This window comes from Chinchilla lanigera, unplaced genomic scaffold (genome assembly GCF_000276665.1).
Source record: "Chinchilla lanigera isolate Chin_1 unplaced genomic scaffold, ChiLan1.0 scaffold00035, whole genome shotgun sequence".
Taxonomy (NCBI): domain Eukaryota; kingdom Metazoa; phylum Chordata; class Mammalia; order Rodentia; family Chinchillidae; genus Chinchilla; species Chinchilla lanigera.
The window spans coordinates 10008470-10033747 of NW_004955436.1; the positions used below are offsets into that span (position 1 = coordinate 10008470).

The 25278-nt window shown below is 37.6% G+C and overlaps 1 protein-coding gene across 4 annotated transcripts in view; it reads left to right on the plus strand.

The window, feature by feature from the left end:
• Window positions 1-25278, plus strand: part of Lama2 (laminin, alpha 2) — a 570325-nt gene that overhangs the window by 178693 nt on the left and 366354 nt on the right. For all 4 annotated transcript variants that reach the window (XM_005389182.2, XM_005389183.2, XM_005389185.2 and 1 more), the window contains exon 4: window positions 9408-9650. In XM_005389182.2, coding sequence (XP_005389239.1) covers window positions 9408-9650 — 243 coding nt within the window. The remainder of the gene's footprint in view (window positions 1-9407; window positions 9651-25278) is intronic.

Genomic DNA, 25278 nt, shown 5'->3' on the forward strand with positions numbered 1-25278 from the left:
TGTTCACATCACACGATCGGTAGCTAAATTACATTTCCAAAATCCCTTTGCCATTTAGAGAAACAATCCACAAGCTCCAAAGATTAAGATATGGACAACTTGGGGCGGCCGTGATTCTTTCTGCCACACCCTGCCTCTCTCTCTTCTCGTATACCACTTCTCTCACAGGGTTCTTGTTACTAGAAAATATATGCTGTATGCCAAACTACGTGGCAAAAAGTAGAAACTCTCTGATATTTCCTCTAAGAAAATGTTACTCACAAGTAGAACATTGGATGATATTTTTGTTTAGGAAAATCCAATTAAAAATAATTAAAACAGAAGTACTTACATAGGGCTTAGGGAGAAATTCAGGTTAGTTCTGTCTCTGAATATACCTTTTGACTTCATTCCTTTCACTTCTGTATATTTTTCATTTGAAACAAAGGGCTACTTTAGAATTTTTCTTTCATTTAAGAATGCCTAAATTAAAATAAACATCATCTTCCAAAGAAAAAAGGGGTTTCAGAAACAGGTAGAGCAGAATAATCAAAAGCTATGGATACTTTAAAGAAGGTGAAGATGGAGAAAAATACATGAATGTTCCAACTAGATCACTAGTACATTTCTGAGATGATTATAATAAGGTGGTAGGGTGGTACATAGGCTGCAGGAAATTAAATAGAGAAAGGATGGCAAAGTTATAAACAGCATAGGGTACAGATTATTCTCAAGAAAATCCCTAGAGAAAGACAAGAAAGGGAGGTAATGTATAAGCATGAAAATAGCTGATGCCATTTCATTTGTAATAGCGAAAATTGGATAAGTGTTAAGTGACTCTGATCTGTTGAAAGCATTCATGAACCAAGATCAGAAAGTTTCATTCTGTCTTTGATTTGTTATTCTACACTGTTAATATTATATTTCTAACTCTTCTCATCACTACAAATCTTCGCTATTATTCCCCAAATGCTTTGAACTAGTGATTTATCCATGTCTGTAATGTCACAAATTGGAGAATGCGTAGGTTCTTCTTACCATGGTAACTACAGAGGCACAAAACAAAGGCAATGGCAGGTATTTCTCCAGGGTGAATAATTTTTAGAAGGGAAGCTTTAAACTGTCACATTTTTGATTGTCTGTGATTCACACCAGTATTGAGTGCTGTGATGGTTTCATCGAAAGGACTGTTGTGTTCTGTGGAGGACGCAAACTACCTGCTCTTTTTCCAGTAGCTGGTGTGAAAGCCATGCTGAGTCAATGATTATTCACAGGAGGCAGGTCAATCTTTTGAAACTGTAGATCGTTTCAAATGAGACAGAAGTGTGTGAGGAGAGAACAGATGTCAAGGGCAGTGCTAAAGACAAGGAAAATGCTTGCTTGGGTTTTCCCTGCACCTCACACTGTAAAAAATGATAGCAACATACTAACACACGGTGCACAAAATCCATTAATAAGCCGAGGGAGGCCCCTATTCATTCTAGTTTGGATTCTGTGCACTGGTACTCCTAGTTTTCTTATGACTGGACTAAAATTTTGATACCTTCTGGTCCAACAATGCCCTTTAGAGTTGATAAGAATTATTGACATATGCCTCTTGATCTCAGAATACAGTGTCATCTTAGCAAGAAGCAGAGTTAACTGTTTATCAAGGTAATTAAGAAAATACATTAAATGTTTCCAATTTAAATTACTGCTATTGGTAATACCGCCATGTGGAAGAGAAATATTTGTTTATTAAAATGTGATATATTAGTAAACTTTTCTTATCCTAATTGTGAAATTTTCCAAACACATACACAGATGCTGAGAAAAATACCATAGGCCAAGACTCACCCCATACACATCCTCCTGTAAGAATTAATACTCCGCTCCCTCTGTATCGGATCTAAACATGTCTGCTTACTGTTTTGCCTCTACATTATTTGAAGGCAAACTTGATACATATCATTTTCTTTATGAATGTTTCATTACGTTTTCTGAAGGCCATAACTTCTTTATAAATATTGCTTTTCATAAAATTACTACTGTTACTACTTCTTTAATATTAAGACATTTCAGTCAGTATTCAAATCATCACACTAGCTTCCAATTTCTTTTGGGATAATTGTTTGATTGAATTAGAATGCATAACAAAGATCCATACTAGAATGTTTTGGTTACATCATTTAAGTCCATATCTTCATTTTTTTTAACTCTTTCCAATGTATTTTTGGAAGAAAGTATATTGTTTGTTCAGTAGAAGTTTGCACACTCTTAGTTTGCTTCTTGTTCCCCTGTAGTGCTGTCTACATGCTCTTCTGCCACTGTGTTCTAAAGCTTTTAGTTCATTTTAGACTCTTTTGTATCTGGTTTCCTCTTTGTGGCATAATCACTTTATGGAGTGTGCCCAGTGTTTTCCTGGACACTGCAGAGAATATGGGAATGGTTCTCTTTTGTGGATGTTGGTGGCCGTTGCTGGGTGTGAGGAACCACAGATCCACGTTTACAGTAGGGAGTACTTTCTGCGAGCAGAAGCGTGCTGGGTACTGTGACAACATCTTACTCAAAGTTGCTTTTGTAGCAATCTGTACCTCCACCTTCATCCTTCCACTCAGGGTCTTCTTGGTTGTTTTCGCTTGCTGAAGTTTTGTTCCAACTTGTCCAGCTCTGTGGACAGGAAACCTAATAGTTTTCAGGAGAAATGGAATTTCATTGTATTTGTCTGCTAACTTAGGGAGAGCTCTTCAGCTCTTACTTTTCTGAGCTGGAAGTTAAGATCTGCTTTCTTGTGGAGTGACGTAGAAAAGGCTCCTTCAAACACTATCTCTTGAAGAGTCAGGCATACACTGAAACACTTTAAAAAAACAATTTCAAGAAATAATTGCAAGTTTTCTCTTCAAAGAATTATCATTAGTCATCCTGTTCGGTTATTATTTCTTAAGAATTCTGAGATGGTCGTGTAATTCATTTTCCAATCTATTAACTTCGCATGAGTTTAATTTGAGTACTAAAAATCTGTTTTAATTGGGAGCAGAGTGTTTCTGTTTCTCTTGCGACCTGGGAGCCACTTACCCTGAGGTGCAGCAGTACATTTGCTTACCTCCACTTCAGTAAGCTCACGCACAGCAAATGAAACCCAGACTTGGTGGAGGAGGTCAGATAAGTAGCCTGCACATTCTAATTGACTGACAATTACAAATCATTTTAGTATGCAAAATTGTTTTAAATGAATTTGCCCACAGATAGGAGGTATGAGCAGGTAAGCTCCTCCTGGGCTTCCCACTATGTTAGTTTAGGTTTATGGATGTAAGTGAGAAACTCTCCCTAGAAAATAATAATTGGACATATATTTCCAGGTGGTTTGTTAAAGTTTAAAGCTTTATTTAAGATTTTTATTGTTAGAGGTTAGCTCTACCTTAGGTCCAGTAACAGTATTATCAGAATTTACCTAATTTTCTTGCCAGACAATTTGTAAGATAATAGCAACTCAATACTGCATTTTTTGCAGCCATTTTTGCTGGGGACTAAGAGCTTGGTTACGCGCATCTTAATTGGGAGACAGGCTTTCTGTGAGTTCTCTGTTGTACACAGGCTTTGACGATTTCCCTATGTTTGGCCACTCCTCAGCCCTGCCTCCATCACACCTGCCTTTTTAAGGTTCCGGACTTTCACCTGGATGAGTTCTTTGGGCCCTGACCTCTTCTGTCCTTCATCAGTAAGTCTCACAGACCTTCCAGACAAATACTGAACTTCTCCCTCGTCCTTTTCTTCTTCCAGTTCTTGCTTTCTGTTTTGCATCTCTTTTCTCTTAAAAAGTCACGGATGAAACAGTTGACAATCACATGAACTATACCCACCCATCAGGAGACACCATAAACCCATCTATAGGGCTGGAGATGTAGCTCAGCATCGCATTGTCTGTCTGACAAGCACAAAGTCCTGAGTTCAATTCCTGCTACCAAAAAAAAAAAAAAAAAAAAAAATTAAGCACATCTATAAGTCTTCCCAGATTACTCCAGTGGGTACAAAGCTTCGAAATTCTTGCTTTCCATGACCTGTTCTGGTTCTGATACTGGGTGGCCCTTATGACTTTATGTCTGTATAGATAAACAAGAATATTTGCTATACTATTAAAGACAAGAATACATATATGTGCCAAAATATGTTGGAGACAGCATCACCACGTATGAAAATGTTAACATGCATGACATGGGCAAGAGCAAAGTACAGAATGCTGCAGAGCTTATTTCACAAAAAGCAGCTCTGTTCTACGGGAAGCCATTTGCTATGGCAAGTTCACGGATGGCCCTATGAGCAAGCAGGTGCAGCTGAACATCGGGCAGACACCAGACGGCCACATACTGTTTTCTCAGTAGATTATGAAGGAAGATAGAGGAGAGTATGAATCAGATCTAGTTCTCTAAGAAGGAGGAAGTGTTGTCTTCCACACCCAGGCATTGCATTGATATTATGCTTTTGTGGAGATAAGCACATAGGACATAGAGGTCCTATGACCTTCTGATGTCACTAAGGAGTTGTGCTTTATATGGCTCTTTCAGCTATGTCAGTGACACCCAGCGGTCTCAAGTGAGATATGTGAAGCACAATACTCTTTCCATATCTGTGCTTCTTCTAAAGACAAAGGGACTAGCATGAAGGGTTCCCTCATAGCAGGGGATATTTTTTCAAATCCACATTCAGCAATGTGTGAGCTAGACTTTGCTTCTTCTTGTAAGACTTACCCACATGGGCTATATGTGGCGGTCCCAGGGCAGTGTCTAGAATGCTCCAGGCTCCTCAGTTACTTCAGGCAATGAAGTCTTCCTGTTCCCAGTGCTGTATAAGCATCATTTTACCTCAGGCAGGATGTGAAACTGATGGAAAAGCCTTGCTCTATGTGACCATCACCACTGTATGTTACTTTGGGACTGAAAGATTCTTCTGAAAGACTATTCTCTAACTAGACAATAGATGAGGTCAAGGTGTTAATACATACTATTCAGCTCTGCAGAGATGAGGTAACTACATAACAGTTTTTCGGATGACATTCAGATGTGTAACAAATGCAAGCAGAAATAAGAAATCCTCTTTGTTGTAGAAAAATTTCAGGTATTTTGTGTTATTTTAAGAGCAATTTTGGATGTTTTTAGGCACCAACTTTATAAAAAGTGCCCTCCAACAGGAAAACATTTGCACATCACATCTTATATTAGATTCATTAAACCCTAGCAATCTTAGGACTTTTTATAATGGTATGGTTGCTTTTCTTTGTGAAGCCCATAAGAGATTAGAGCTTCATTCATCTAGAAATAAGGTATTAAAACTCCTGATTTTGAAGAGTCTTTATACCAAAAATATAAGAGACAGTTAATAAAAGCGGCAGAGATAACATTAAAGAGCTATTTTATTAGGGCCATTGAAAATTTGTAGTACTTAGAAAATCACTGTTAAAATGTTCCCAGCCATTCTCAGAAGCCTTCAAAGAAAACGTCTGTTCATTGTGTTTTTTCAATAATGCTATTTACAACACTTTAAAAAGTTTATTCATAATACTACATGCCAACAAATGTAATTAATTTTGCCTACAATGTGAAAGAATCCATAGAAAATAAATGACAGAGGGATATTCTCTTGAAATGAGAGTCTTTAATGTTTCCTATAGCAGTGGCTGGCTTTCTATGTCACTTAATGTTAGCTGTTACATTAAATTATGAGAGAAGTCTGTGGGTTTCTTGTGGAACTTTTTTCATGCATTATTTTTCATCTATTATTCTATAGCCAATCCAGAAGCTCCTCAATCATAAATCTGACTTGTAGCTCCAAGTGAATTTTTTCTTTCTGTATCTGCTTGCTGAGTTCAAGCAACTTTGCTGAACACAAAGTTCATTATCCACAACCTCTGAGTACCTTTATTTTTCTTTCTGAGCACCCATAATCTCTAATAGGCTTTGTTGTCCCTCTTTTGTTTTTTACCTTTTCAAAACTATCTCTGTGAACTTATTTTCCCGGAAGAAAAACTACTAAAATGTAGATACAGATCCTCTCTTCCAAAAAATGTGCAGTATTTTGTGTTCATTATCTCTTCTGTGATTTGGTTTAGGAAAAGAAACACTAGAAAGTGCCAAGTAAAGGAGTTTAAATAATATTTTTCAGCTCATGGGGGCATAATAAAATGAAGAGTGGGGAAATATATGGGTTAGTTCCTGAAAATCACAAAATATGCTACAGGTGATTGTGATTCAAGCTCTAATAAAAAATTGGTCAGTGTTCAAGTAATAGCAGTAATATGGAAGTCATTTTGTTATTCAGCTAAGTCTAACAGACATCAATTGCCCACCATTTTAAAAAATTATATGAAGGACTATAGGATATTTAATGATGTAAGAGCGATAGTCCATGCCATGTAGGTGCTCAGAAATTCACCTTCTTTGGTGTTTTAGGATCTTGTCAAGAATACACTGGGACTACCCACAATTAGAACCAGACAGCTCCATATTTTATAGGATAGACAATAGTGTCTGTGCCTTCCTTATAATTACCCAGTTGTTATCAGTGAATTTCCCTGTAAGAAAGTTTGATAGACTGAGTTGTCAAATATAAGCTATAAAAAACAAATAATTACTATGAACAATTCTTAAAACATTGAAGTTGATGGAGAATGTTCTGTCTTACTCCAAAGTGTATTCCCTCTGATACTTATTTTTATTTAAAAATAATTTTACTTGAAAAACCAGACCTTCCAGTGGACTATAGCAGGATATTAGAATGAGGTAAAAGCTCTCTCTCTCGTGCCTCATTTTGAACCCAGAGCTGACAGCTTTAGTATGTCCGAGTGCATCTTTGCTCCCAAAGTCTAAGCATTTTCAACTATTTTCATGCACCTATATAACATGAGTGTCTATGTGTACTGCACTGATCTGTGTGCTTTTATAAATACGAACTCATCCATATTTCCCACCTGCAGTGCTGTTCACCAAAACAGACAGGTCAAAGCCTATACCAGTGTTGAAGAACCTATGGTTTGGGTGCTTCATCTGGCTGTTTGTTATCAATGAAAGCTCTAAATGGTTCGTGATGCCTGGCCTCTACAAATAAAAGTAGATGTCTTGGTTCTTCCTGTCCCTGCTGGGATTAATCATAGGATCTCAAGGAGGAGGAAGTATTTGCGTCATTGGTCAACAGTGATTTATTATCAATCACACAAGCTATTTCACTATTTTAACAGTCAGCTTTTTCCACATCTGTGCCCTAAACGTAAATACTGGCACCAATTTCAATAAGTCAAAAGCAGGCGATCCCCCTTCTACTAGCCGAGCATGTGCCCTCATTCTAGTCAAGCTGTCAGATGATTAAGACGGAAGCCACTTGTGTCATCGCTTCTATGTCTATATCCCTTTCATATTTTTAAATTGAGCCCTGTGGAGTATACCACAGCTACTGTACATGAAGTCATAAAGATCTCATTTCACAACACTGAAGCAGAGTTGACTTTTGGAGCTTTCCTTTGAGGATTCCCTTAGCATCACAACACCCCTTTAATCACTTGGTAGTGGAGTAGTTCTGTCCTGCTAGTTGTCCTTCTGGTTACGCTCTCAGTGACCCCAAACCAGACTTTAGAGCTGTCAAGCTCCCCAAGTCTTATGGAATTTACCAAGCGAGAATACATCCTGCTGCTTCCTTACTACTATTCTTTTCATGCCTCGTTTTTACCATATATTACCAACACAGTTTTGGTAGGATGGTAATTGAAAGTAGTTCTTGTATATTTTTCCACCCAGCACATTGCACAGAAATGTCATTTAGCGACACTTGTTCATTATTCTTTTGGACCTTTGAACACCATTGGCACTATCATAAAACATCCGGAATAGTTCCGTTTCCCTCAAATTCTGTGAAGTTGTGAAAATAGAAGATTGCTACATTCTCTCCAATTGTCACGATAGACTTAGAGTAACAATACTTCTCTTTTTACATACTTAGCTCTTGTAAAGAAAGAATGCAGAGGCCCTTTATTCAGTATGTTCCAGTTGCAACCAATTGTCCACATTTCACTGGAATTTCTTCTCCATTGTTTCTACTTGAGGATGTAAACAAATTGATGTTGACTATTTATTAGGGAGTTCTTCACCAGGAACTTTACATGTTACCACTTAATCCAAACTGTCTCTAAGTGGTGTGCTCATTCTTGACCTTAATTTGGAGGAAAGGAATATAAGAGTCAGAAAAGTAATCTTCCCAGGTTCACATAAACAGTTGCCTCACAATTTCAGCACAAATTGTGCCTCCAAAGCCCTTGGTTGTTTTTGTTGTAATACAAGAAGTCCATTTAAACCATACTTTTAAAGGATCAAGTGATATATATAAAAATGTTTCAAAACTATGAAATACTCTTCACATATGAAAGTTCTATTGCCTATTTTATTGTCCCTAATGTCTAAGATTAGTAAACTGGTACATAGCAAAGGCTTTCAATGGTAATTATTATAAGGGGACTTCAACAGATATTAAGATATTCTCTCATTGGAGAGAACGTAGCAATCTTCTATTTTCACAACTTCACAGAATTTGAGGGAAATGGAACTATTCTGGATCTTTTATGGTAGTGCCAATGGTGTTCAAAGGTCCAAACATACCACAGATATTAAGAAAAGGAAAGAAATTGCTCAAAAGAAGAAACAACTGGGATGAGAGAAAGGAGAAAAGGAAAGAAAGAAGGAAGGAAAAAAATATATAGAGAAGGATAGCTGGGATAACTGTACTGCTGATGTCTAACGGTTTATTGAAAGGAACAGTTAATGCTTTATTTTTTTGATGAATTTTGTATGCTTATATCATGTAATCTGAACAACTAATTTGAAGACAACAATATGCAACATAACAACTACTGTTGAATTCCTATCATCTTGTTTGATGAAACTCTGTATTATTTACAATATTTTTTTTTTTATTCTTTTGAATGGTTTAATCAGTCTTGCATTCTTATATCTGGTAATCTGACCAACTTTGATGAAGATAAAAATATGTAATATAACAACCACTGTTAATCCCTATCATTTTGTTCTGAAATCTTATATCATTCTTATTGTTTTTGCTTTATTTTCTCTTTGTTTTATGTTATTGGCATTTTGTTATTGTTCCTTTTAAAATTCTCTTTAAAATAAAATTTTAAAAATTAGGTGAAATGATGTCAATAATTTGTTAGAGAATTAAAATCTATCATTAGCTCTTTGCCTTTAAAGTCATGGCTCTGTAAATGAAATATTTTTCATGACAAAAAGTTATTAAATATGAATGTGCAATAGCAAATCATTTCACAGAACCTGATAGGGTTATTATCTAAAATTAGAAATAAAATCTCCTACACCACTTAGCTTTAAACCGTATCTGACATGAAATTGTGAGGACTCCTTGGAGCTGAAAGCTATGTTGTGGCTATTTCTCCCCAGGTGTTCCAGATCGCCTATGTGATTGTGAAAGCAGCGAACTCCCCTCGTCCTGGGAACTGGATTTTGGAGCGCTCGCTGGATAATGTTGAGTACAAGCCCTGGCAGTATCATGCTGTGACAGACACGGAGTGTCTGACCCGCTACAACATTTATCCCCGCACTGGCCCACCGTCCTATTCCAAAGACGACGAGGTCATCTGCACTTCCTTTTATTCCAAGATCCACCCTTTAGAAAACGGAGAGGTAAGATGAAAAACCTCGCCACTAAAGTACATTTAATATGGCAATGTAGGCCTGTCAGAAAGATTGAACATATCAGTAATTAATGTCAGAGAGATTTAAAAATGGGATTTAGCAGAAGTACGTTTGAATGAGTTTTTAAATGGAAAGAAAAACCCATAGTAATTAGAATGTTAACTACCTTCATATGTCTCCTATCTCCAGTAAAGATCAGAGAAGGGGAAATGGGTTTAAATTTTAAGGGGAAAGTTGGTGATTAATTTTACATAGAAAGAGATTTTTTCTGACGATGAGGTTTGCTATGATTAAAGAGGACCGGGAACCCTAAAGATACCTGCACCTTTGTGTCTACTTTGCTCTCGAGATGGAGACGAGAGGGGAATTTGTGAAGACGCAGAATCTGCAGAAGGGACCAAATAAAAAGCTCCGTCATCATGGGCCTGCCTCTACTTCTCTGTAGAGGGCAGCGTAGGGTTTTGCACCTCTGTTGGAATCTTCATTGCCCAGGCTTGTTGGCTTCTCAATTATGTAGGAGCCAAGACATATGTATAACTCCAAAGTGTTCTACTACCCTGTTGTGTTTTATATATCTTGTAGTTAAGAATTTAGAAGTATTCATTAGTTTTAAACCACAGATTCAAACCTTGACTTCCATATTATCTGTCTGTTCTTAACCAGATTACTTAAATTCCCTATGGCTCGCCTTCATCCTCCACAAATTGGGTTAAAACTGTTTATATGACATCTTATATGATTGTCAAGATGAATGCAGAATTTGTATTTAAAGCATTAAACAATGTGAACATCTGTGCTAAATACTCTCTAACCATTAACTATTTTCATTATTCTCATTTCTATAATAATAGTAACAACAGTAACTACTATATTTATTTATCTCTTCTCAAATATATGAATCTTGCTTCAGTGATTCTTAAATTCTCTAATGCCCCTTTATTATATCTTCCTAACGTGTCTCACTGTCCTTATGTAGCTTACCTTCTTCCATCCTACTTTCTTAAATAAATATTCCTCAGCTAACCATGGGTTATGTCCTAATTAACCTATCATAAGTTGAAAAAATCATAGTTGAACATGTATTTGATTTACCTCCACTTCTGAACATCACGGCTTAGCCTACCCTACTTTAAATATTCTCATAATACTTACATGAACCCACAGTTGGGCAAAATTAATGCCAAGCCTATTTATAATGAAGAGGTGTATAACTCATGTAGTTTACTGAGATCAAGTAGGACGAAAAGTGAGAAACAGAAGGTTGAATGGGTAGAGAAGAGAGCCAAGCACCTCGTGGACACAGTGAGATGTGACAACACAGAACACAACCTGCAGACACGCACACTGAGAAGCACTGTACCCTGTCGGTCGTCGACCCTCTCCCTGATTGTGTGGCTCACCGGGATCTGCAGCTCACTGCCCTGCGCAGCACCATGATCGAGGGTGACACACACACAGCAGCCCAGGAAGAGATCCAAATCCATAATTTAAAGTATGTGTTTTACTGAATTCATTTTGCTGTATCACCATTTTAAAGTTTAAAAAAATAGGTTAAACCCTCATAAATTGGGACTCTTTTCGTGGTTGGTCATGTCTCCTTCTAGCCCAACACCTGAAGCTAATATCATCACTTCTTTTTTGTGGTACTGTAGAGTGAACCTAAGCTGTCCTGAGCTACATCCCTGGACCCATTTTTTTCATTTTTGAGAGAAGGGATCATCAACTTGCCAAGTTGCCCACCCGGGACTTGAGCTTGCGATCTTCCTGCCCCAGCCTCTTGGAGTCCTGAGATTACAGTGGGCACCCATATGTCTGTCTTTGGAGCATCTTTCGTATGCACATTTTCAAGGATCTCACATTCACAATCTGTCATGCCCTCCCCAGCCCAGTCAGTGTGGAGAGAACCTCTAAGCATTTCTGGCAGAAAGTTAAGTTTTTGACATAAGTCTATCAAACTTCCCCTTGGCAATATCATTGAGTGACTGCTTTGCAGTGCCTCACTTTTATTTCTAAATTCCATGTTCAAAAATACCAGTTTAGGGGAGAAACATTCCAAATGGTGCCCTCGGCAAGGGATCTCCATCTGCCAAATGATAAAGAGTCAAATGCAGAATGTCAAACAGCTGTTCAACCTGCTTTGTGACCAGAGGCATCCAACTCCTGGCCAGTTTGGCTACAATATATAAAAGTGAGGAGTGCAGAGAGAATATATGTATGTAAATAATTTTAATTATTTTCCTCCTGGATCCTGTGTTTACCCAGAACTGATAATTATATATTAAAGCTATTGATGACCATTTTTTTAAAAAAATGCTTCAATTCAGAAAGTATTTGAGCCATATAAAATATCCCAAGGTAGAAATGTAGTGTAGTGTTCAGGTGAGTATAACTCTCTATATTAACAGTGGGTCTCCTCGAGTGAGGCCGTGTCTGCCTGCCCTCGTGGGACAGACAGATGTGCTTCTTGGAGGTTTATTTATTCAACTGGCTCTGTTCGTTCCTACACAATACTCACTGTGAATTGCTCAGTCATGGCGACTGTTGAGGAAAACTCAGGTTTTGTCTGACAGATTCCTCAAATCTGCTTCTTATAGCGAACAGACTGAAAAGAAATAGTCATTCAAAATATTTAAAATAAAATGACAAAATTTAAGGATAATAATTAAATTCAAGCTCCTAGGGGCTGGGGATTTAGCTCAGCGGCAAAAGCGCCTGCCTGGCAAGCGCAAGGTCATGAATTCGGTTCCCGGTACCGGAGAAAAACCAAAAAACAAAACAAAAAAAACCAAAAATAAATAAATAAATAAATAAATAAATAAATAAATTCAAGCTCCTCCTCGACTTTTTGCTCATTTTATATAGTTTACTTTTTAGAATAAACAGGCTCAGGGAGGGCAAGAGCTACTATCCAAGACTTTTAGTTCACCTGATAACAGCTGAAATAAGAATCCAGGTTTCCTGACTGGCTGGAAAATGTTTGTTTCATACTCTAGTAAAGACTAGACATAAATTTAAAGGAACTACAAAGTTGATCATTGCTAAACTTAGTGAAGGTTTTGAGGAAATGTGCATACCGTTGCTGGGTCTGGTATACACAGAGTCCTTTTCTGAGATAACATCATATAGAAAAACATAAATGAGAGAAGACCTGGGTTCTTATCCTAGTTCTAGTCCTTCATGGGACCTTAAATGGGACAATTAATCTCTCTGAGGTTGAATATCTTTAATAAATTTGTTTAATATGTAAATTGTTTTAAGACATCTTTGTGTTCTAAAGTAATACAATTTTAGATATCTTAGAACATTTGGGGATATTCTAAAAGTTTGGGGTATTTGTCCCCAGTAAACATTTGTTTCATTCATTAGTTTGGGGATTTTTGTTGGTTGGTTGGTTTGTTCATTGGTTGGTTTTCAGTACTAGAGATTAAACCCAGAGCTTTTCTTTTTTAATTTTTATTTTTGAGACAGGGGCTTGCTTAGTTGCTAAGTTTCCCAGTCTAGTCTAGGCTTGCAGTCCTCCTCCTTCAGGCCCCCAGGGTGCTGGGATTACAGGTGTCACCATTGCTGACTTCATTAGCTTTTAGCTTTACAATGAAGTGCTCTTGGATGAATCCTGACATACAATTATTAGATGTTAATGTTCAAAACTTTCCAGAAAAGTGATAATAAAATAAAATAAAATAAAATAATATATAACCTAGTAAATAAAACATGATGGTAGAAGAAAGTACCAGGAATGGTAGGTCATCTTCTCCCCAAAATGAATGGAAGAGACCATAGCGAGAAGATAACTTCTTATGTGAGGAAACAAATAACTCAGTATCCCAAAAGGTTTAAGGCCAATCATGGCCAATAAGCAATGTTCATTCATCTCCCATAATGTGTGTATGTTAAAGTAAGACACGTAACAGAATTTACCTCCATTTTTGAAGTACATAGTTATTAGCAATAAAGTTTAAGTTTGCAGTTATTTTATTTTGGAATATTTTATTGTCATCTGATTTCCTTTGTTTGTGGAGAGAACATAGGTATCAACTTACTCTATTTGAGTGTTTTTTCTCTGATTTTCTTAAAGATTTTTATCTTTGAGTTTTAGTGGTATTAGTATGATATTCCAAATACACATTGCACAGTACGATGGCCACTAACCGCCTGGTTTATCAATTTAAATTTCAGTGAATTGAAATTGTATTAAAATGCAGTTCTGCAGTTGCACTACGCACATTTCAAATGCTTGCTTGTTGGCCACACGTAACTAGGACTAGCACATGGAATCACGCAGAACAGAACCTGTTCATTAGTACAGAGTTCTGTCATGCAATTATGCTTTAAATCACACCCTTTTATTTTCTGGCTTGGGTTTTGCATGGTTTGATATATCTGCAGGGTAAACCCTTTTGTCAGTTCATGAAATAATTCAACCAGCAGCTTCCCAAATATTGTTTCCTCTCTATTCTCTTTTCCTCTACATGTATACTTAAAAATAATTTGGAGCTTCTTTCTGTAAACACTAAGTATCTTACACTTTTTCTGTAGTTTCTATCTTTTTGTCTTTCTGTGTGTTAACTCTAGATTTTTTTTCTGGTATACTTCTAGTGCATTAATTCTCTCCTCAAATATGTAAAAATCTATTCAAGCAATTCATAATATTCTGACTTTATGTATTATATTCTGTTTTGAAAATGATTTATTTTCATATAGGTTTTTAGTTTGCGTAGTTTTGAAATCATGTGTATCAAAATTTTAATTTAATATAATTTATATTAAAATGTTCAATATTTTCTTTTTATCTTCTTGGGCACAATTAACAATTATTTAAGAGTTCTTTTGTTTGATATTTCCAATACCTGGCCTTTGCAGTTATATTTTTATTGCCTATTTCATGTGCTGATTCTTATGGTGTCTTATATCTTCATATGCCTGATTACTTTGTATAGCACAAGTTGTGTTTCAAAAAGTACATGCAAAATAATAGAAGGACTGGGATATTATCTTGATCTTGTGAAAAAAAAAAAAAACTCTTGGAATCAAAGCTCTCATGATATACCAATCACCTTGCTAGACATCTTCTCCATTTTAGGGGAAGGTTATTTCTCAAACCCTTGATAGCTCTCAGATGGTTTTAAACAGATGTTTTTCTGTGTTTATTTGGTCTGTCACTGAGACTATTAACCCTAATTGTGTATTCTCTATAAAGAGAAGCAGAGTCATGCATGCATTTAAAAAAATTAAATTAGGAATCATGATAAGTAACATACATATGAGTACAGAGAAGCTTCATGTCTCTTCACCCAGCTACCTCCAAGGATGGCATCTTACCAAGTCCATCTGTCAAAATGAAGAAGGTAATTTTGTACATTGCTCTTAACTGAGTTACAGATTTCACTTAGATTGCATTAGTTTCACCACTAATGTCTCTTTTCTTTTCTGGGATCCGATTCAGGGAACCACACTGCATCTAGTCATTGTTCACCCATGGCTCTCACCTGTGACAATTTCAAAAGATATTTTAAGAGATATTTAAAAGATATTTTGTAGACTGTTACTTAGTTTGGGCTTGTTTCATGTTTTCTTATAATCATGTTGAGCTTCTGTGTTCGGGGGAAGAATTACCATGGAGCAAACAGCTTTCTCCTTGTATCACCTACTTATTTTTGTGTGTATACTGTATCTCTCTTTCATAAACTGTATTTCCTTTTATCGGTTAAAAAGTATTACTACACTTCCAGATAAGATTTTAGTTTGGACAAATGTATTTACACATTCACCATCATTTGAAGTGTACATTTTTCACTAGGCGTGGAATAATTATGTTCTTCCATGCCTTGACAATATCTTTTAAAAATAAATTTAAGCCATAAATAAGAAAAGAGTATTTTGAAGGGCCACTCATAAAGCAGGACATCAGGAGACAAACACATCTTAATTATAAAACACTAAAACTAAATAACTTTTTGTTCTTTTTAAGGAAAAACTGGAATAGAAAGTAGTCTTCTTGTGACTAAGGCCAAATCTACTGTCCCAGTTTCAGTACTTTTTCATTTGTCTGGAGAATTTTGGAGATGTGTACCAAAATTTTTAGAACATTCCAAGGTACATTTTAGGGGAAAAATGTGCCATTTTAGACCTGAAAGACTCTTTAGGCTAACGGAGCCCGAAGGTCAGAGCCAGGCTATTCATTGCTGCGACCTTCAGCCTCTGTATCCAAATCTCCTTCCAGGAGACTATCCAGGCTCCTTTCAAATCTCCACAGTGGGGACGACCTTTTTCTAGACAACTTGCCTCTCCTTCCAGCCTGGGTCATCTCCACAGCACCATCTTGCTTATTTTCTCAGACCCTGCTGCTCCACTCATGTCCACTCATTGCCCTTCTCAGTTTGGCTTAATCCTTCCTAGCTCTCCAACTCACATGCCATTCAAGGGACCAACAAACGCTAATTGTGCGGATGTAACAAAGGCAACCTTAGGATGTAACCTAGATCCAAGGTAACCAAGTCCAGCTATTACCAAGAAAGGAATGAACCCTACAGTCTTTCCTCCTAGACTTGCAAGCAAGTGAAGAAGAACAGCTCACCAGGACTGAAATAATCACAGAGCATGGAGTCTCAGGGCCGGCAAAGGAGGGAGAATGGAGACTAGGGGAGGGTTAACCCTGTGTATTGTCATCCAGGCTGGAAACGGAAGGAAGTTTTGAGCAAAATCCTGTAGAAAGTTTCCTTTTAGAAGAGCAATTTTATCTCATCAATGCCCAGACATGGCTCAGCAGGGACCTGCTTTCCCCTGCTCTGAGAGAATGATATCGAGCTCCCTGATAGAGCTGCAGGGCATGCAGGGACAGACCGCAGAGTCCTCCATTACTCCGAGGCCCGCAACCAGGAAGCTCTGGAGCATCAATCACCACACAAACCAGTGCCACAGGGAGTCAATGCTAGCCACAGCCACTCTCAAGACCTAAGAGCTGCCTCAGGCCCAAGCATGGCCTTGAATGCTACTGGGAAACTTATCCAAGGCTGCCACTTACAGGCACCACCAAAAAGTTGGCATTGCTTAGAACTCACCTCGGACTTTGGAAAGAGGTGTTTGTAAGAGGGGATCTTTAAACTCAGTGCATTCGGGAGGGGTTCAGGAATCCTGAGGTACACTTGAAACAGAACCCGGGATGAGTCTGATGGCTCTACTCCTGCTTGACTCTTCAGGCATCTCCAGCTTTCTTAAGGCCTGGAGGAGGAGAACAGGACACCAGTTATTTAGGGTGTTGGTATCAGAATGAGTATTGGTCATTCTGATTACCTGAAGAAAGAGGTGAACATTTTTACCTCAAGAAGTATGGTGGCATTTGTAGACTGACTCTCTGGGTGGTCTTGAATTGGATAAATAAACTTTCAGCTCTGAAGTAGTCTGTTGGTGGCCGAGGAGGCGACAGAGAGGAAGCCCATCAGTAATATGAGGAGGATGGGGCTATATACTTGGCACGGATTTAGGGATCCAAGAATTTAAATTGTAACCCGTGTTTATTCTGTGTATGGTTTTCCCAGTTCTGTGCCTAAGATTATTATTTATAATTTATTTAGATGTCCTTCAACCAACAACTAAATATTTTTGGTTACCATGGTGATTTTGCTTCCATTTTCTGACAGAGAGAATTTGAAGTGATTTACACATGATTTCCTTTTTCTTCTTGACATAACTCTCTCTGGCCTCCTGCAGGGCGACACCATGGAACTTGCACTGGCTTTGAGTTTGCTTTTGAAACATGCAAGCCTTGCATAAAAATCCCCAGAGAAGCCATCATTAATTCTCGAAGACACTGTTTTTTGTAAATTATATGTAGAACTTTGCTATTATTTCAATTTCCTGTGTGAAAGAATTTTCTAGGGAGAGGCAGAATTATTTTTTCCATAACTCAATACATTGGTGATGTTTAGCATGCAAATAATGGAGAAAGAAGAAAAAACAATACTGTATTTTACAAACGTTAGAAACTCTCTTTTGGCATAATATTGTGAAAGCCACAGTATGGTTTCACAGGAGAGCTGTGTGGACGCGAGGGGATGGAAAGGAAGAACTAGCTTTCTAGTTCTCCCTGGAATCAGAAGAGCATTACTAGTTTGTGTTTGTTCTGCATAAACACTCCTTTCTCCATATTAAAAATATTGTGGCTGAAATCTATCAGGAAATCCTTTTAAAATTAATATACTACTATTAAAAGCAGAAGTAGTTTGAGGAACTGAATGAGAATTGGATCTTGCAATAATACCAGTATCTAAGAGATCTGGTTATTTCAATGTTGTGGAAAAGGAGCTGACATATGATCAAAATATATAATTAATGTTTGAAACAAGCATTGCCATTAATCCTCCTTAAAATGTTTTGTCTCACTGTGAACACCCTTATCCCACCATCTTTTGCCACTTTCTGAAGTACTCTTGGAAGTCCTCTTTCCTATCTTTGTGTGGCTGCCTCAATGTCCTGAATAGATTCAAAACAATTACGCGGTCTGTTAAATGAAAACGTTACGCTGTGTCTCATCCACCCGTCTTGTTCAGGGGACCAGGCACTGTGTGATTTCTGGGTCTTTCTCCAAGTCAAAATGCCTGTGAAAGATTTCCTCTGTGTTCTGAGATATTTTTGAAAATCGACTGGTGTCTAAAAGCCTCGATCCCTATCTCCCACCAGGAGCTACTTTCTCTATGTGGAGGTGCCAGAGGCCTGGGTTTGAGCTGCTACCTGCTTGAGCTTGAGAGTTTTTGCTCATCCTATAATATTTAAAATCAATTTCAAATTCCAACACAAACATGCCATGCAAGATTTGATGAGTCTTACCAGTTTTATTTCACATTACCAAAGGAGAGTGGAAAGTTTTCAGTTGAAATGTAAATCCCAAACAAAGAAAAAAGATAGATGTTAACTGCTGTTTTTGTTATCAGTAATATTGAGAGTAACCATTTTATCTATGGTAATTTGGCAGTTACAAAACTTGGCCTTATACTTCGGCACCTGATTGTCACCAAAGCTAGGAGACTGGGGACGACACAGTTTTCATTATTTTCACTTTACAGTTGGCGGCTAAGTAATTTGTTTGAGGTTATGGTGTGGTAAATAATGTTCACCATTAATACCCAGTCTAGATCTTCTGATACCTCATAATCATTCCACTTCCTAAACTGAGCCCTTAGGTCCAATCAGCCTTCTTCTAAATTTGTATTTTCTATTGGCCAAAAGGCTCTTGTGATACTGTTGACAATTAAGTGTGGTCCTCTTTTTCTACTAGGAAAAACCTCAGGGTATTTCAGTGTCCGTTAATCACTGTCTCACAGGAAAGATAAGATACTATTATCTTTATTGCAGAAACATATACTTGAAAATACAACAAAGATTCTTACAGCTGTTAAAATAAACTTCTGATCCTTAGGGAAACTATATCAACGCTTGAGCTACCATCAAAAGTCTTTGAGACAAGTAACCCAGAAGTGGAATAGTTGCCATTACACTTAGAAGCAAATTCAAAACAGTATCAGGAGCTATTTGACCAGGTCCCCTGCTAGGAAATGAAAACTGGAGAAAAATCTACTCTAATATATTCTAGCCTGAGGATATGTACTATTTTGCACCATAGCAGGCTGACCACAAGGAAATATTTTCATTGGAAATACATAAATGAATAACTTTCCTGAATTCTGCTACCTGAGAAGTGCATAAGGCATATACTATTTAAATTGTAACCATGGGTAGCAAAAATCCTATGATACTCATTTTGCAGAGAAGAATGGCAACCTTGACAAGATTACAAGTTATGAAATTATACTTTCCTTCAGTAAATTTGTTCTTCAGCTTCATTGAGTAATAAGAATTATTTATTTGCCTATTCAACTGATAAGTGCCTTTAAAATCCAACCTGCTGTTAGCTTGAGCCATACTAAATGGCCAGTATTTAACTACTTTTTGTTAATAAAAATGCAATTTCATATGGTTTAAACTAATAGATACTGAAACATAAATAGAAATACTTGTAGAAATTTAAACTCTTCCAAGTGGACCTTAACTGCATATAATATTTTAGCGAAAAGATCAAAGAGAAATCACACACTTTCACTGAAATAATAATTTATAAACATAATAATTTATATTTCTTATTTTATAGAGTTCTTTTCATCACTGAATTAGTAACATGGCTGAGGCCAAGCTAAAAATGAATCATACTGCTTATCTTTCCAGATTTTGAGTGGTACAGAACAGGAAACAGTGTTTGCACATGAATAATCAGGTATTGAATCAGGTACCCTGGGGAACTATGCGGAATGCGAAGACATATTAGGTACCAGAGTATGTCTGATTGTTAGTTTTAAATCTGTGTGGTTTGAGCTCCTAGAAAACACAGCATATCTGTGTATACCTGTGCTTCCGCAGATACGTTCCCATTCCCTTGTATGTACAGCATGATCACACATACAGATGTTAGTTTTATCAGGAGTGACAGCTGTCAGCATTTTGAAGCCATTTCACACATTTAAACCCCTGACACCCATGTATAACAGTTATCCATTATTCTGTTCAAGATGAATTACCTTATAACAAGACTGCTGGTGAAAACTCTTGAAGAGTATGTCAAGGAAACAGAAGGGCCCTCGATTGCTTTTCAAAGAAAAAAGTCCTAGAGATCGTTTAGTTTTGCCTTCCTCTTATCTCCACATTATTTCAGTGGGTGAAAAACATCCTGGTCTTCCTTCTTATGATTTGTTACATTGCATCCATTTATCTTCTAACAAGATAAACTTTTTTTGTGTTGAATTGGCTGCAGTGACGCCTCTCACACTTTTATCACTACTAAGCAAATGCCTTACTCAAAAAGATAGGACAACAAGAACACGGCTGGAACAGTTTCACATCAACCCACAAGTGATGGCAGTATGAGTAAATGTCATGGGCTTGTGAAGCCAATGGGATACCTCAAAGTTTACCTCTTTTATTTTCCATTATCAACTATGTGAGAGACATCTGTGTGGCAAACACTGTCTTAAGTGCCTGGAATAAAGGCTAGTACATTTTGGGAGGCATTAGATAAGACATGAAATAAATCAGGGGAACATCCAAGGCTTTGGGAGAGAAGGTGACAAAGACACTTCCGGTACAGAAAAGGTCTGGTTTTACAAGGTTGCAAAGAGGAATATGGAGGAAAGGGCAGGGATCCATCCGGGAACTTCATGGTAGGCACACAGGAAAAGCCGGCAAGAGTGAAGGCTGTGTTCATCGCCACAGCGTCGACTCACCATGATTATTTCAGCAGCTGAGTAACGGGCTAAACTGAGCAGAGAGGCTGTCTATATTGAGCTGAAGCAGTTTCAGAATGAGAAAATTCCAGTTTAAATTTGCACTTAGAGTGAGAGAGAGAAAAAAGCGCCTTACAGAAATGTGTCACAGACACAGCTTTTATGGGACTGGGATTCTTTCCCTCTACAATAATTATGGCGAAGTGCTTGTTAAAATAAAAAGAAGGATGTTTTTGACATAAGGTATGAGAATGTTTGGGGTTTTACTTGATTTTATGAAACGTGTCTAGCTTTGCCATTCTTTCACGACAGTGCTCATAGAATGTGGGGTTCACTCTTCAGCATGAGGGGCTCTGTCTCTGCAGGGGCCGTGTTTGGGGCCCCCATCTGTCCACAGTGTTTTGATAAGCCTGCACATTGAGAGAGAACATTTTAATCAAGCCTCGAGTGTCGTCACAGATAAGCTTGTCTAAGACATGGGTGTACTTTTATTGGCAGAATTCTATGCTAAGAAAATATTGATAATAGGACCCTGGGAGATGATAGATCTTTGACAAATAGAAAGGAGACCAAGAGATGTATGGAGTACGGACAGAGAGGAGGAGAAGGGGAAGTAGAATGAATTAAGATATGGAGCCAGAAAGATAGCCCAGCGGCACAGTACCTGCCTGGCAAGTGGGAGGTTCTGAGATCGATTCCCAGTACCAAAATGAAAAACCAAAGAATAAAGATATATTACATGCATGTACCAACTCCCTATGATGCATGCAAACATTAGATACTCCAAATATGTACTGTACTAATAAAAGCTTTTCAAAATTAATAAAAAGCATTAGGCAATTGTCTTCAGAAGGTGGGTAGCTAACCGCATCAGCAAACTGATAGACACCAATTGTGGAGAGAAAAGCCAAATAAACACAGCAACTGACCTTATCTTCAACACTTACATTGTGTTGTCTGGTGCTATGCCAAAGTCTCTGCTTGTTAATTCCATTAAATGTCTGTTCCCAGTAAGGCCACACTACTTCACGTGCCATTTAAACACAGCCCTCCGCTGCATAACGATATTTCAACTATGTCAGAAGCTGTCATGGAGGCCTTGACGTCCTCAGTCCATTCAAAATATTTACCTTTCACGGTCCTTTTGACTTTGGGAAAGAACCAGAAGTTTCACAGTGGCAGGTCCAGTGAGCAAGGGAGACAGAACACACTGTGTGATTTGCCAGGCCTGCCCTTTCGTGGGATGGCTCTGGGCAGCATTCACTGCATTTTTTATCACAATTCATGAAGACACAAAGGCTTACCAACACCACTGTCGCCACCTACAAAACAACCCTTCTTCTCAGGGACCACCGAAAGAGCATCTAAACAGTGAACTGCAAATAGCGTTCTCGGGAAGAGAAACCATTAGGACAAAAATGATGGGGAATGGTGTCCAGGGCCACATGAGGAGTTTCTGCAGTTCTTACCCACAGAGCACTGTGTTAAAATTAGCCAGCACCCCTGGGGTCTTTGAGGCCCTCTTTGGAGCACAGCCCAGAATTCCACTCAAGCCCTGTCCTGGTTCAGGCTGCGCATTAACACTGGGACCAGGTTTGCTTAGGAACATTTTATCCTTATCACTAGAAAAATAGCACAGTTGGTGCCTGACTTTCTTTTCTGAAAATAATACAGGTAATTTTTCAGCCAACTGAAAATTTTATCAAAAAAGAAACAAAGACAGAGTGTGAAGAGGAACGGCTGTCACTGTTTCCAATAATACTAAAGTTTGTTTTAATATAAGAAGAAGCAGCATCTCCAGTCCATGGAAGACTCCAAAACTGGAAGCACATCAGACACTGACAAATAAGATATTCATATGTTTTTTTAAATAAGAGAACTTCTATAAAACTAAGGTAAATGTAAATCAGTGTTGAAAATTATAAGATAAGTAGGCCAAGAAAAACCACTAAATACATGCAGAGCCATCTGATCTGGAAAGAATTTGAAGTTATTTTGAAAAATAATATCTCTATTGCTCTGTCCAGAACTCACAGCTGCAGAAAGAGAAATAAACAAGTCATCGTGTTAAGGGACAGCTAAGGATTCAAAACTAAATAGCATTTATGTTAGTTCCCACTGATGGGACTATTAACTCATACAGTTACCTAAAGGAAAACTACAATCGAATGTTTATTGAAAGCACAGAATTTTTTCTTCTCTGTGTTTTTATTTTTTATTTTTTTTGGTTTTTCTCCGGTACCGGGAACCGAACTCACGACCTTGCGCTTGCCAGGCAGGCGCTTTTGCCGCTGAGCTAAATCCCCAGCCCCTCGAATGTTTATTGAGATAGGAATAGAAATCACTTTTATTTGTTTGTTTTCTTTTGAATTAGATAACATGGATGAATGTTTTCTTTATTTGCTTCAAAAAAGGATCTGTAATATTTTATATGCAGTCATTGTAAATAAAAATTTCCCTGATGTCCTTTCATAGATGATTGGTGTCAAAAGTTGCTAGTTCTTCCTACGCACTGCGGAGAGCTATTAAGTTCCATGAGGGAAGAGCCCGGATTGCTTTTTGTATTTCTCAGCTCCTCAGTTTACATCACGTAAACGTATTTGTGAGACATTTTGTGTAGACAGGCAAACAACATAAAACATGCCTGGGAGTGGAAGTGGGATCTGTCTTATCAAGTTTGATTATCATGATCAGTGACCCAGATAACCTTTAAGTATCTAATAAATTTGTGACAGGAATGTCACCCTTTGGAAATCTGTAGTATTTGCTCACGCCATTCATTTATGTGCAAAATCTGCCACAAAACCCCAGAAGTCAATGACAAAACGATAGGCTGTTATTGTGTATTCAAATTTAGCCATGCACATAAGAATATGAATAGGCACAAATTATTTATATGACAGTAATTTTTATTTTGTGCATTTCATCTTTCAGTACCTAAGAGATCTCTACTTAATACAACACAACATGTACATGAAATGCTACAGGAGCCCCAGAGTGTTGTTCTAAAATCTGCCATTAATTACTCCAGCCAGGAAAAAAAATGTTACAACCTTATTGTATCACTTAAAAGAGAACTTTTGACATGTGTTCACTAAAAAAAGCAGCGAAATCGCCTGCTGGTACTTAGGAAAAATATCAAATTGGTATCTCCACTTTGATTTCTCTTTTGAAATCATTTTGCAGTTTGATTTTCTTTTGCCTCTGGTATTCTGGGTGATTATTTTGTAGCATCTGGATAATTTTACATTAACATCTGGAAGTGGTTTTTTCTTTTTTTTTTCTTTTTTTTTGGCCTGGTGCATATGGACTACTTCTTTAAGAGATGTATTTTCCCAGCTGCTGTTTATTCATTTCACAAAGAAGTGGCTAAGTGAGTGTAACAGCCTCTCACATTCCTCAGCAAACACAAACCATGTTCAATCCGAGGTCCCACCAGTCTACTTTCTCCTCTATCATCTTTTCACAGGACAGAAACTGTTGAGCTCTGGACAGTGGGAAGAGTTGGGGAATTCTAACAGGTGGTATCACTGAGTGTAGAGCCCTTTGGAATCAGGCCTGGTTTGGAATCTCAGTTTGGCCGTCAGTAACTACATAACCTTAGGCACCTCTTTGAAGTGTGATTTCCTTTTCTCAAGATGGGAAAATATAAAGACCTGTCTTCCAACCTTGACTGTGTTAAATGAGATGATTTACGCAAATACCTGGCTCAAGGTGCAGATTCAATAAATGGCACCTGTGATTGTCACAGATTTCAGTAGGTTATAGAATGCAACTTTGAAATTTCTTTTCATGACAGTCCTAGCAATTTTATGCTTTACCAAGGTTTTGCCAAAATACAAAATTTTGCTTTACCAAGATTTACCAAGGTTTTGCCAAAATACAAAATTTTAGAGAGCTGCAATTGGATCTTGTCTTTTAAAGATTGCTCTTTGATTGGACAAGAAGGAAGGAATTATGCTGCCTAAAGACCTTATAAGGGAAGCCCAGTGAGTGCTTCCTCTCCAGGATTCTGCAGCTATAAAGTGTGCTAGCAAAGTAACTTCAACTTTTAGGCAGTGCTTCAGAATTATAATAACATAAAGTGTCTAAGTCAAAGTTATTTTGATAGGAGGGATAAAAGGACCCTACACTCTACAATGAACCCTATACTCGACAGTGCTTTTAAATATACCTGGAGAACTCTCCTTGGAGCTGGTTATTTATATATTGATGACTTATTTTCCTGTACTGACTCTAAATAACTTTTGCTTATTTCCTTCCCCAAGTTATTTTCCTTGACTATTTTTCTGCAATATAGAGATAGTCAACATAATGCCCTGCAAATTCTGAACATAGCTCTGAGGAGC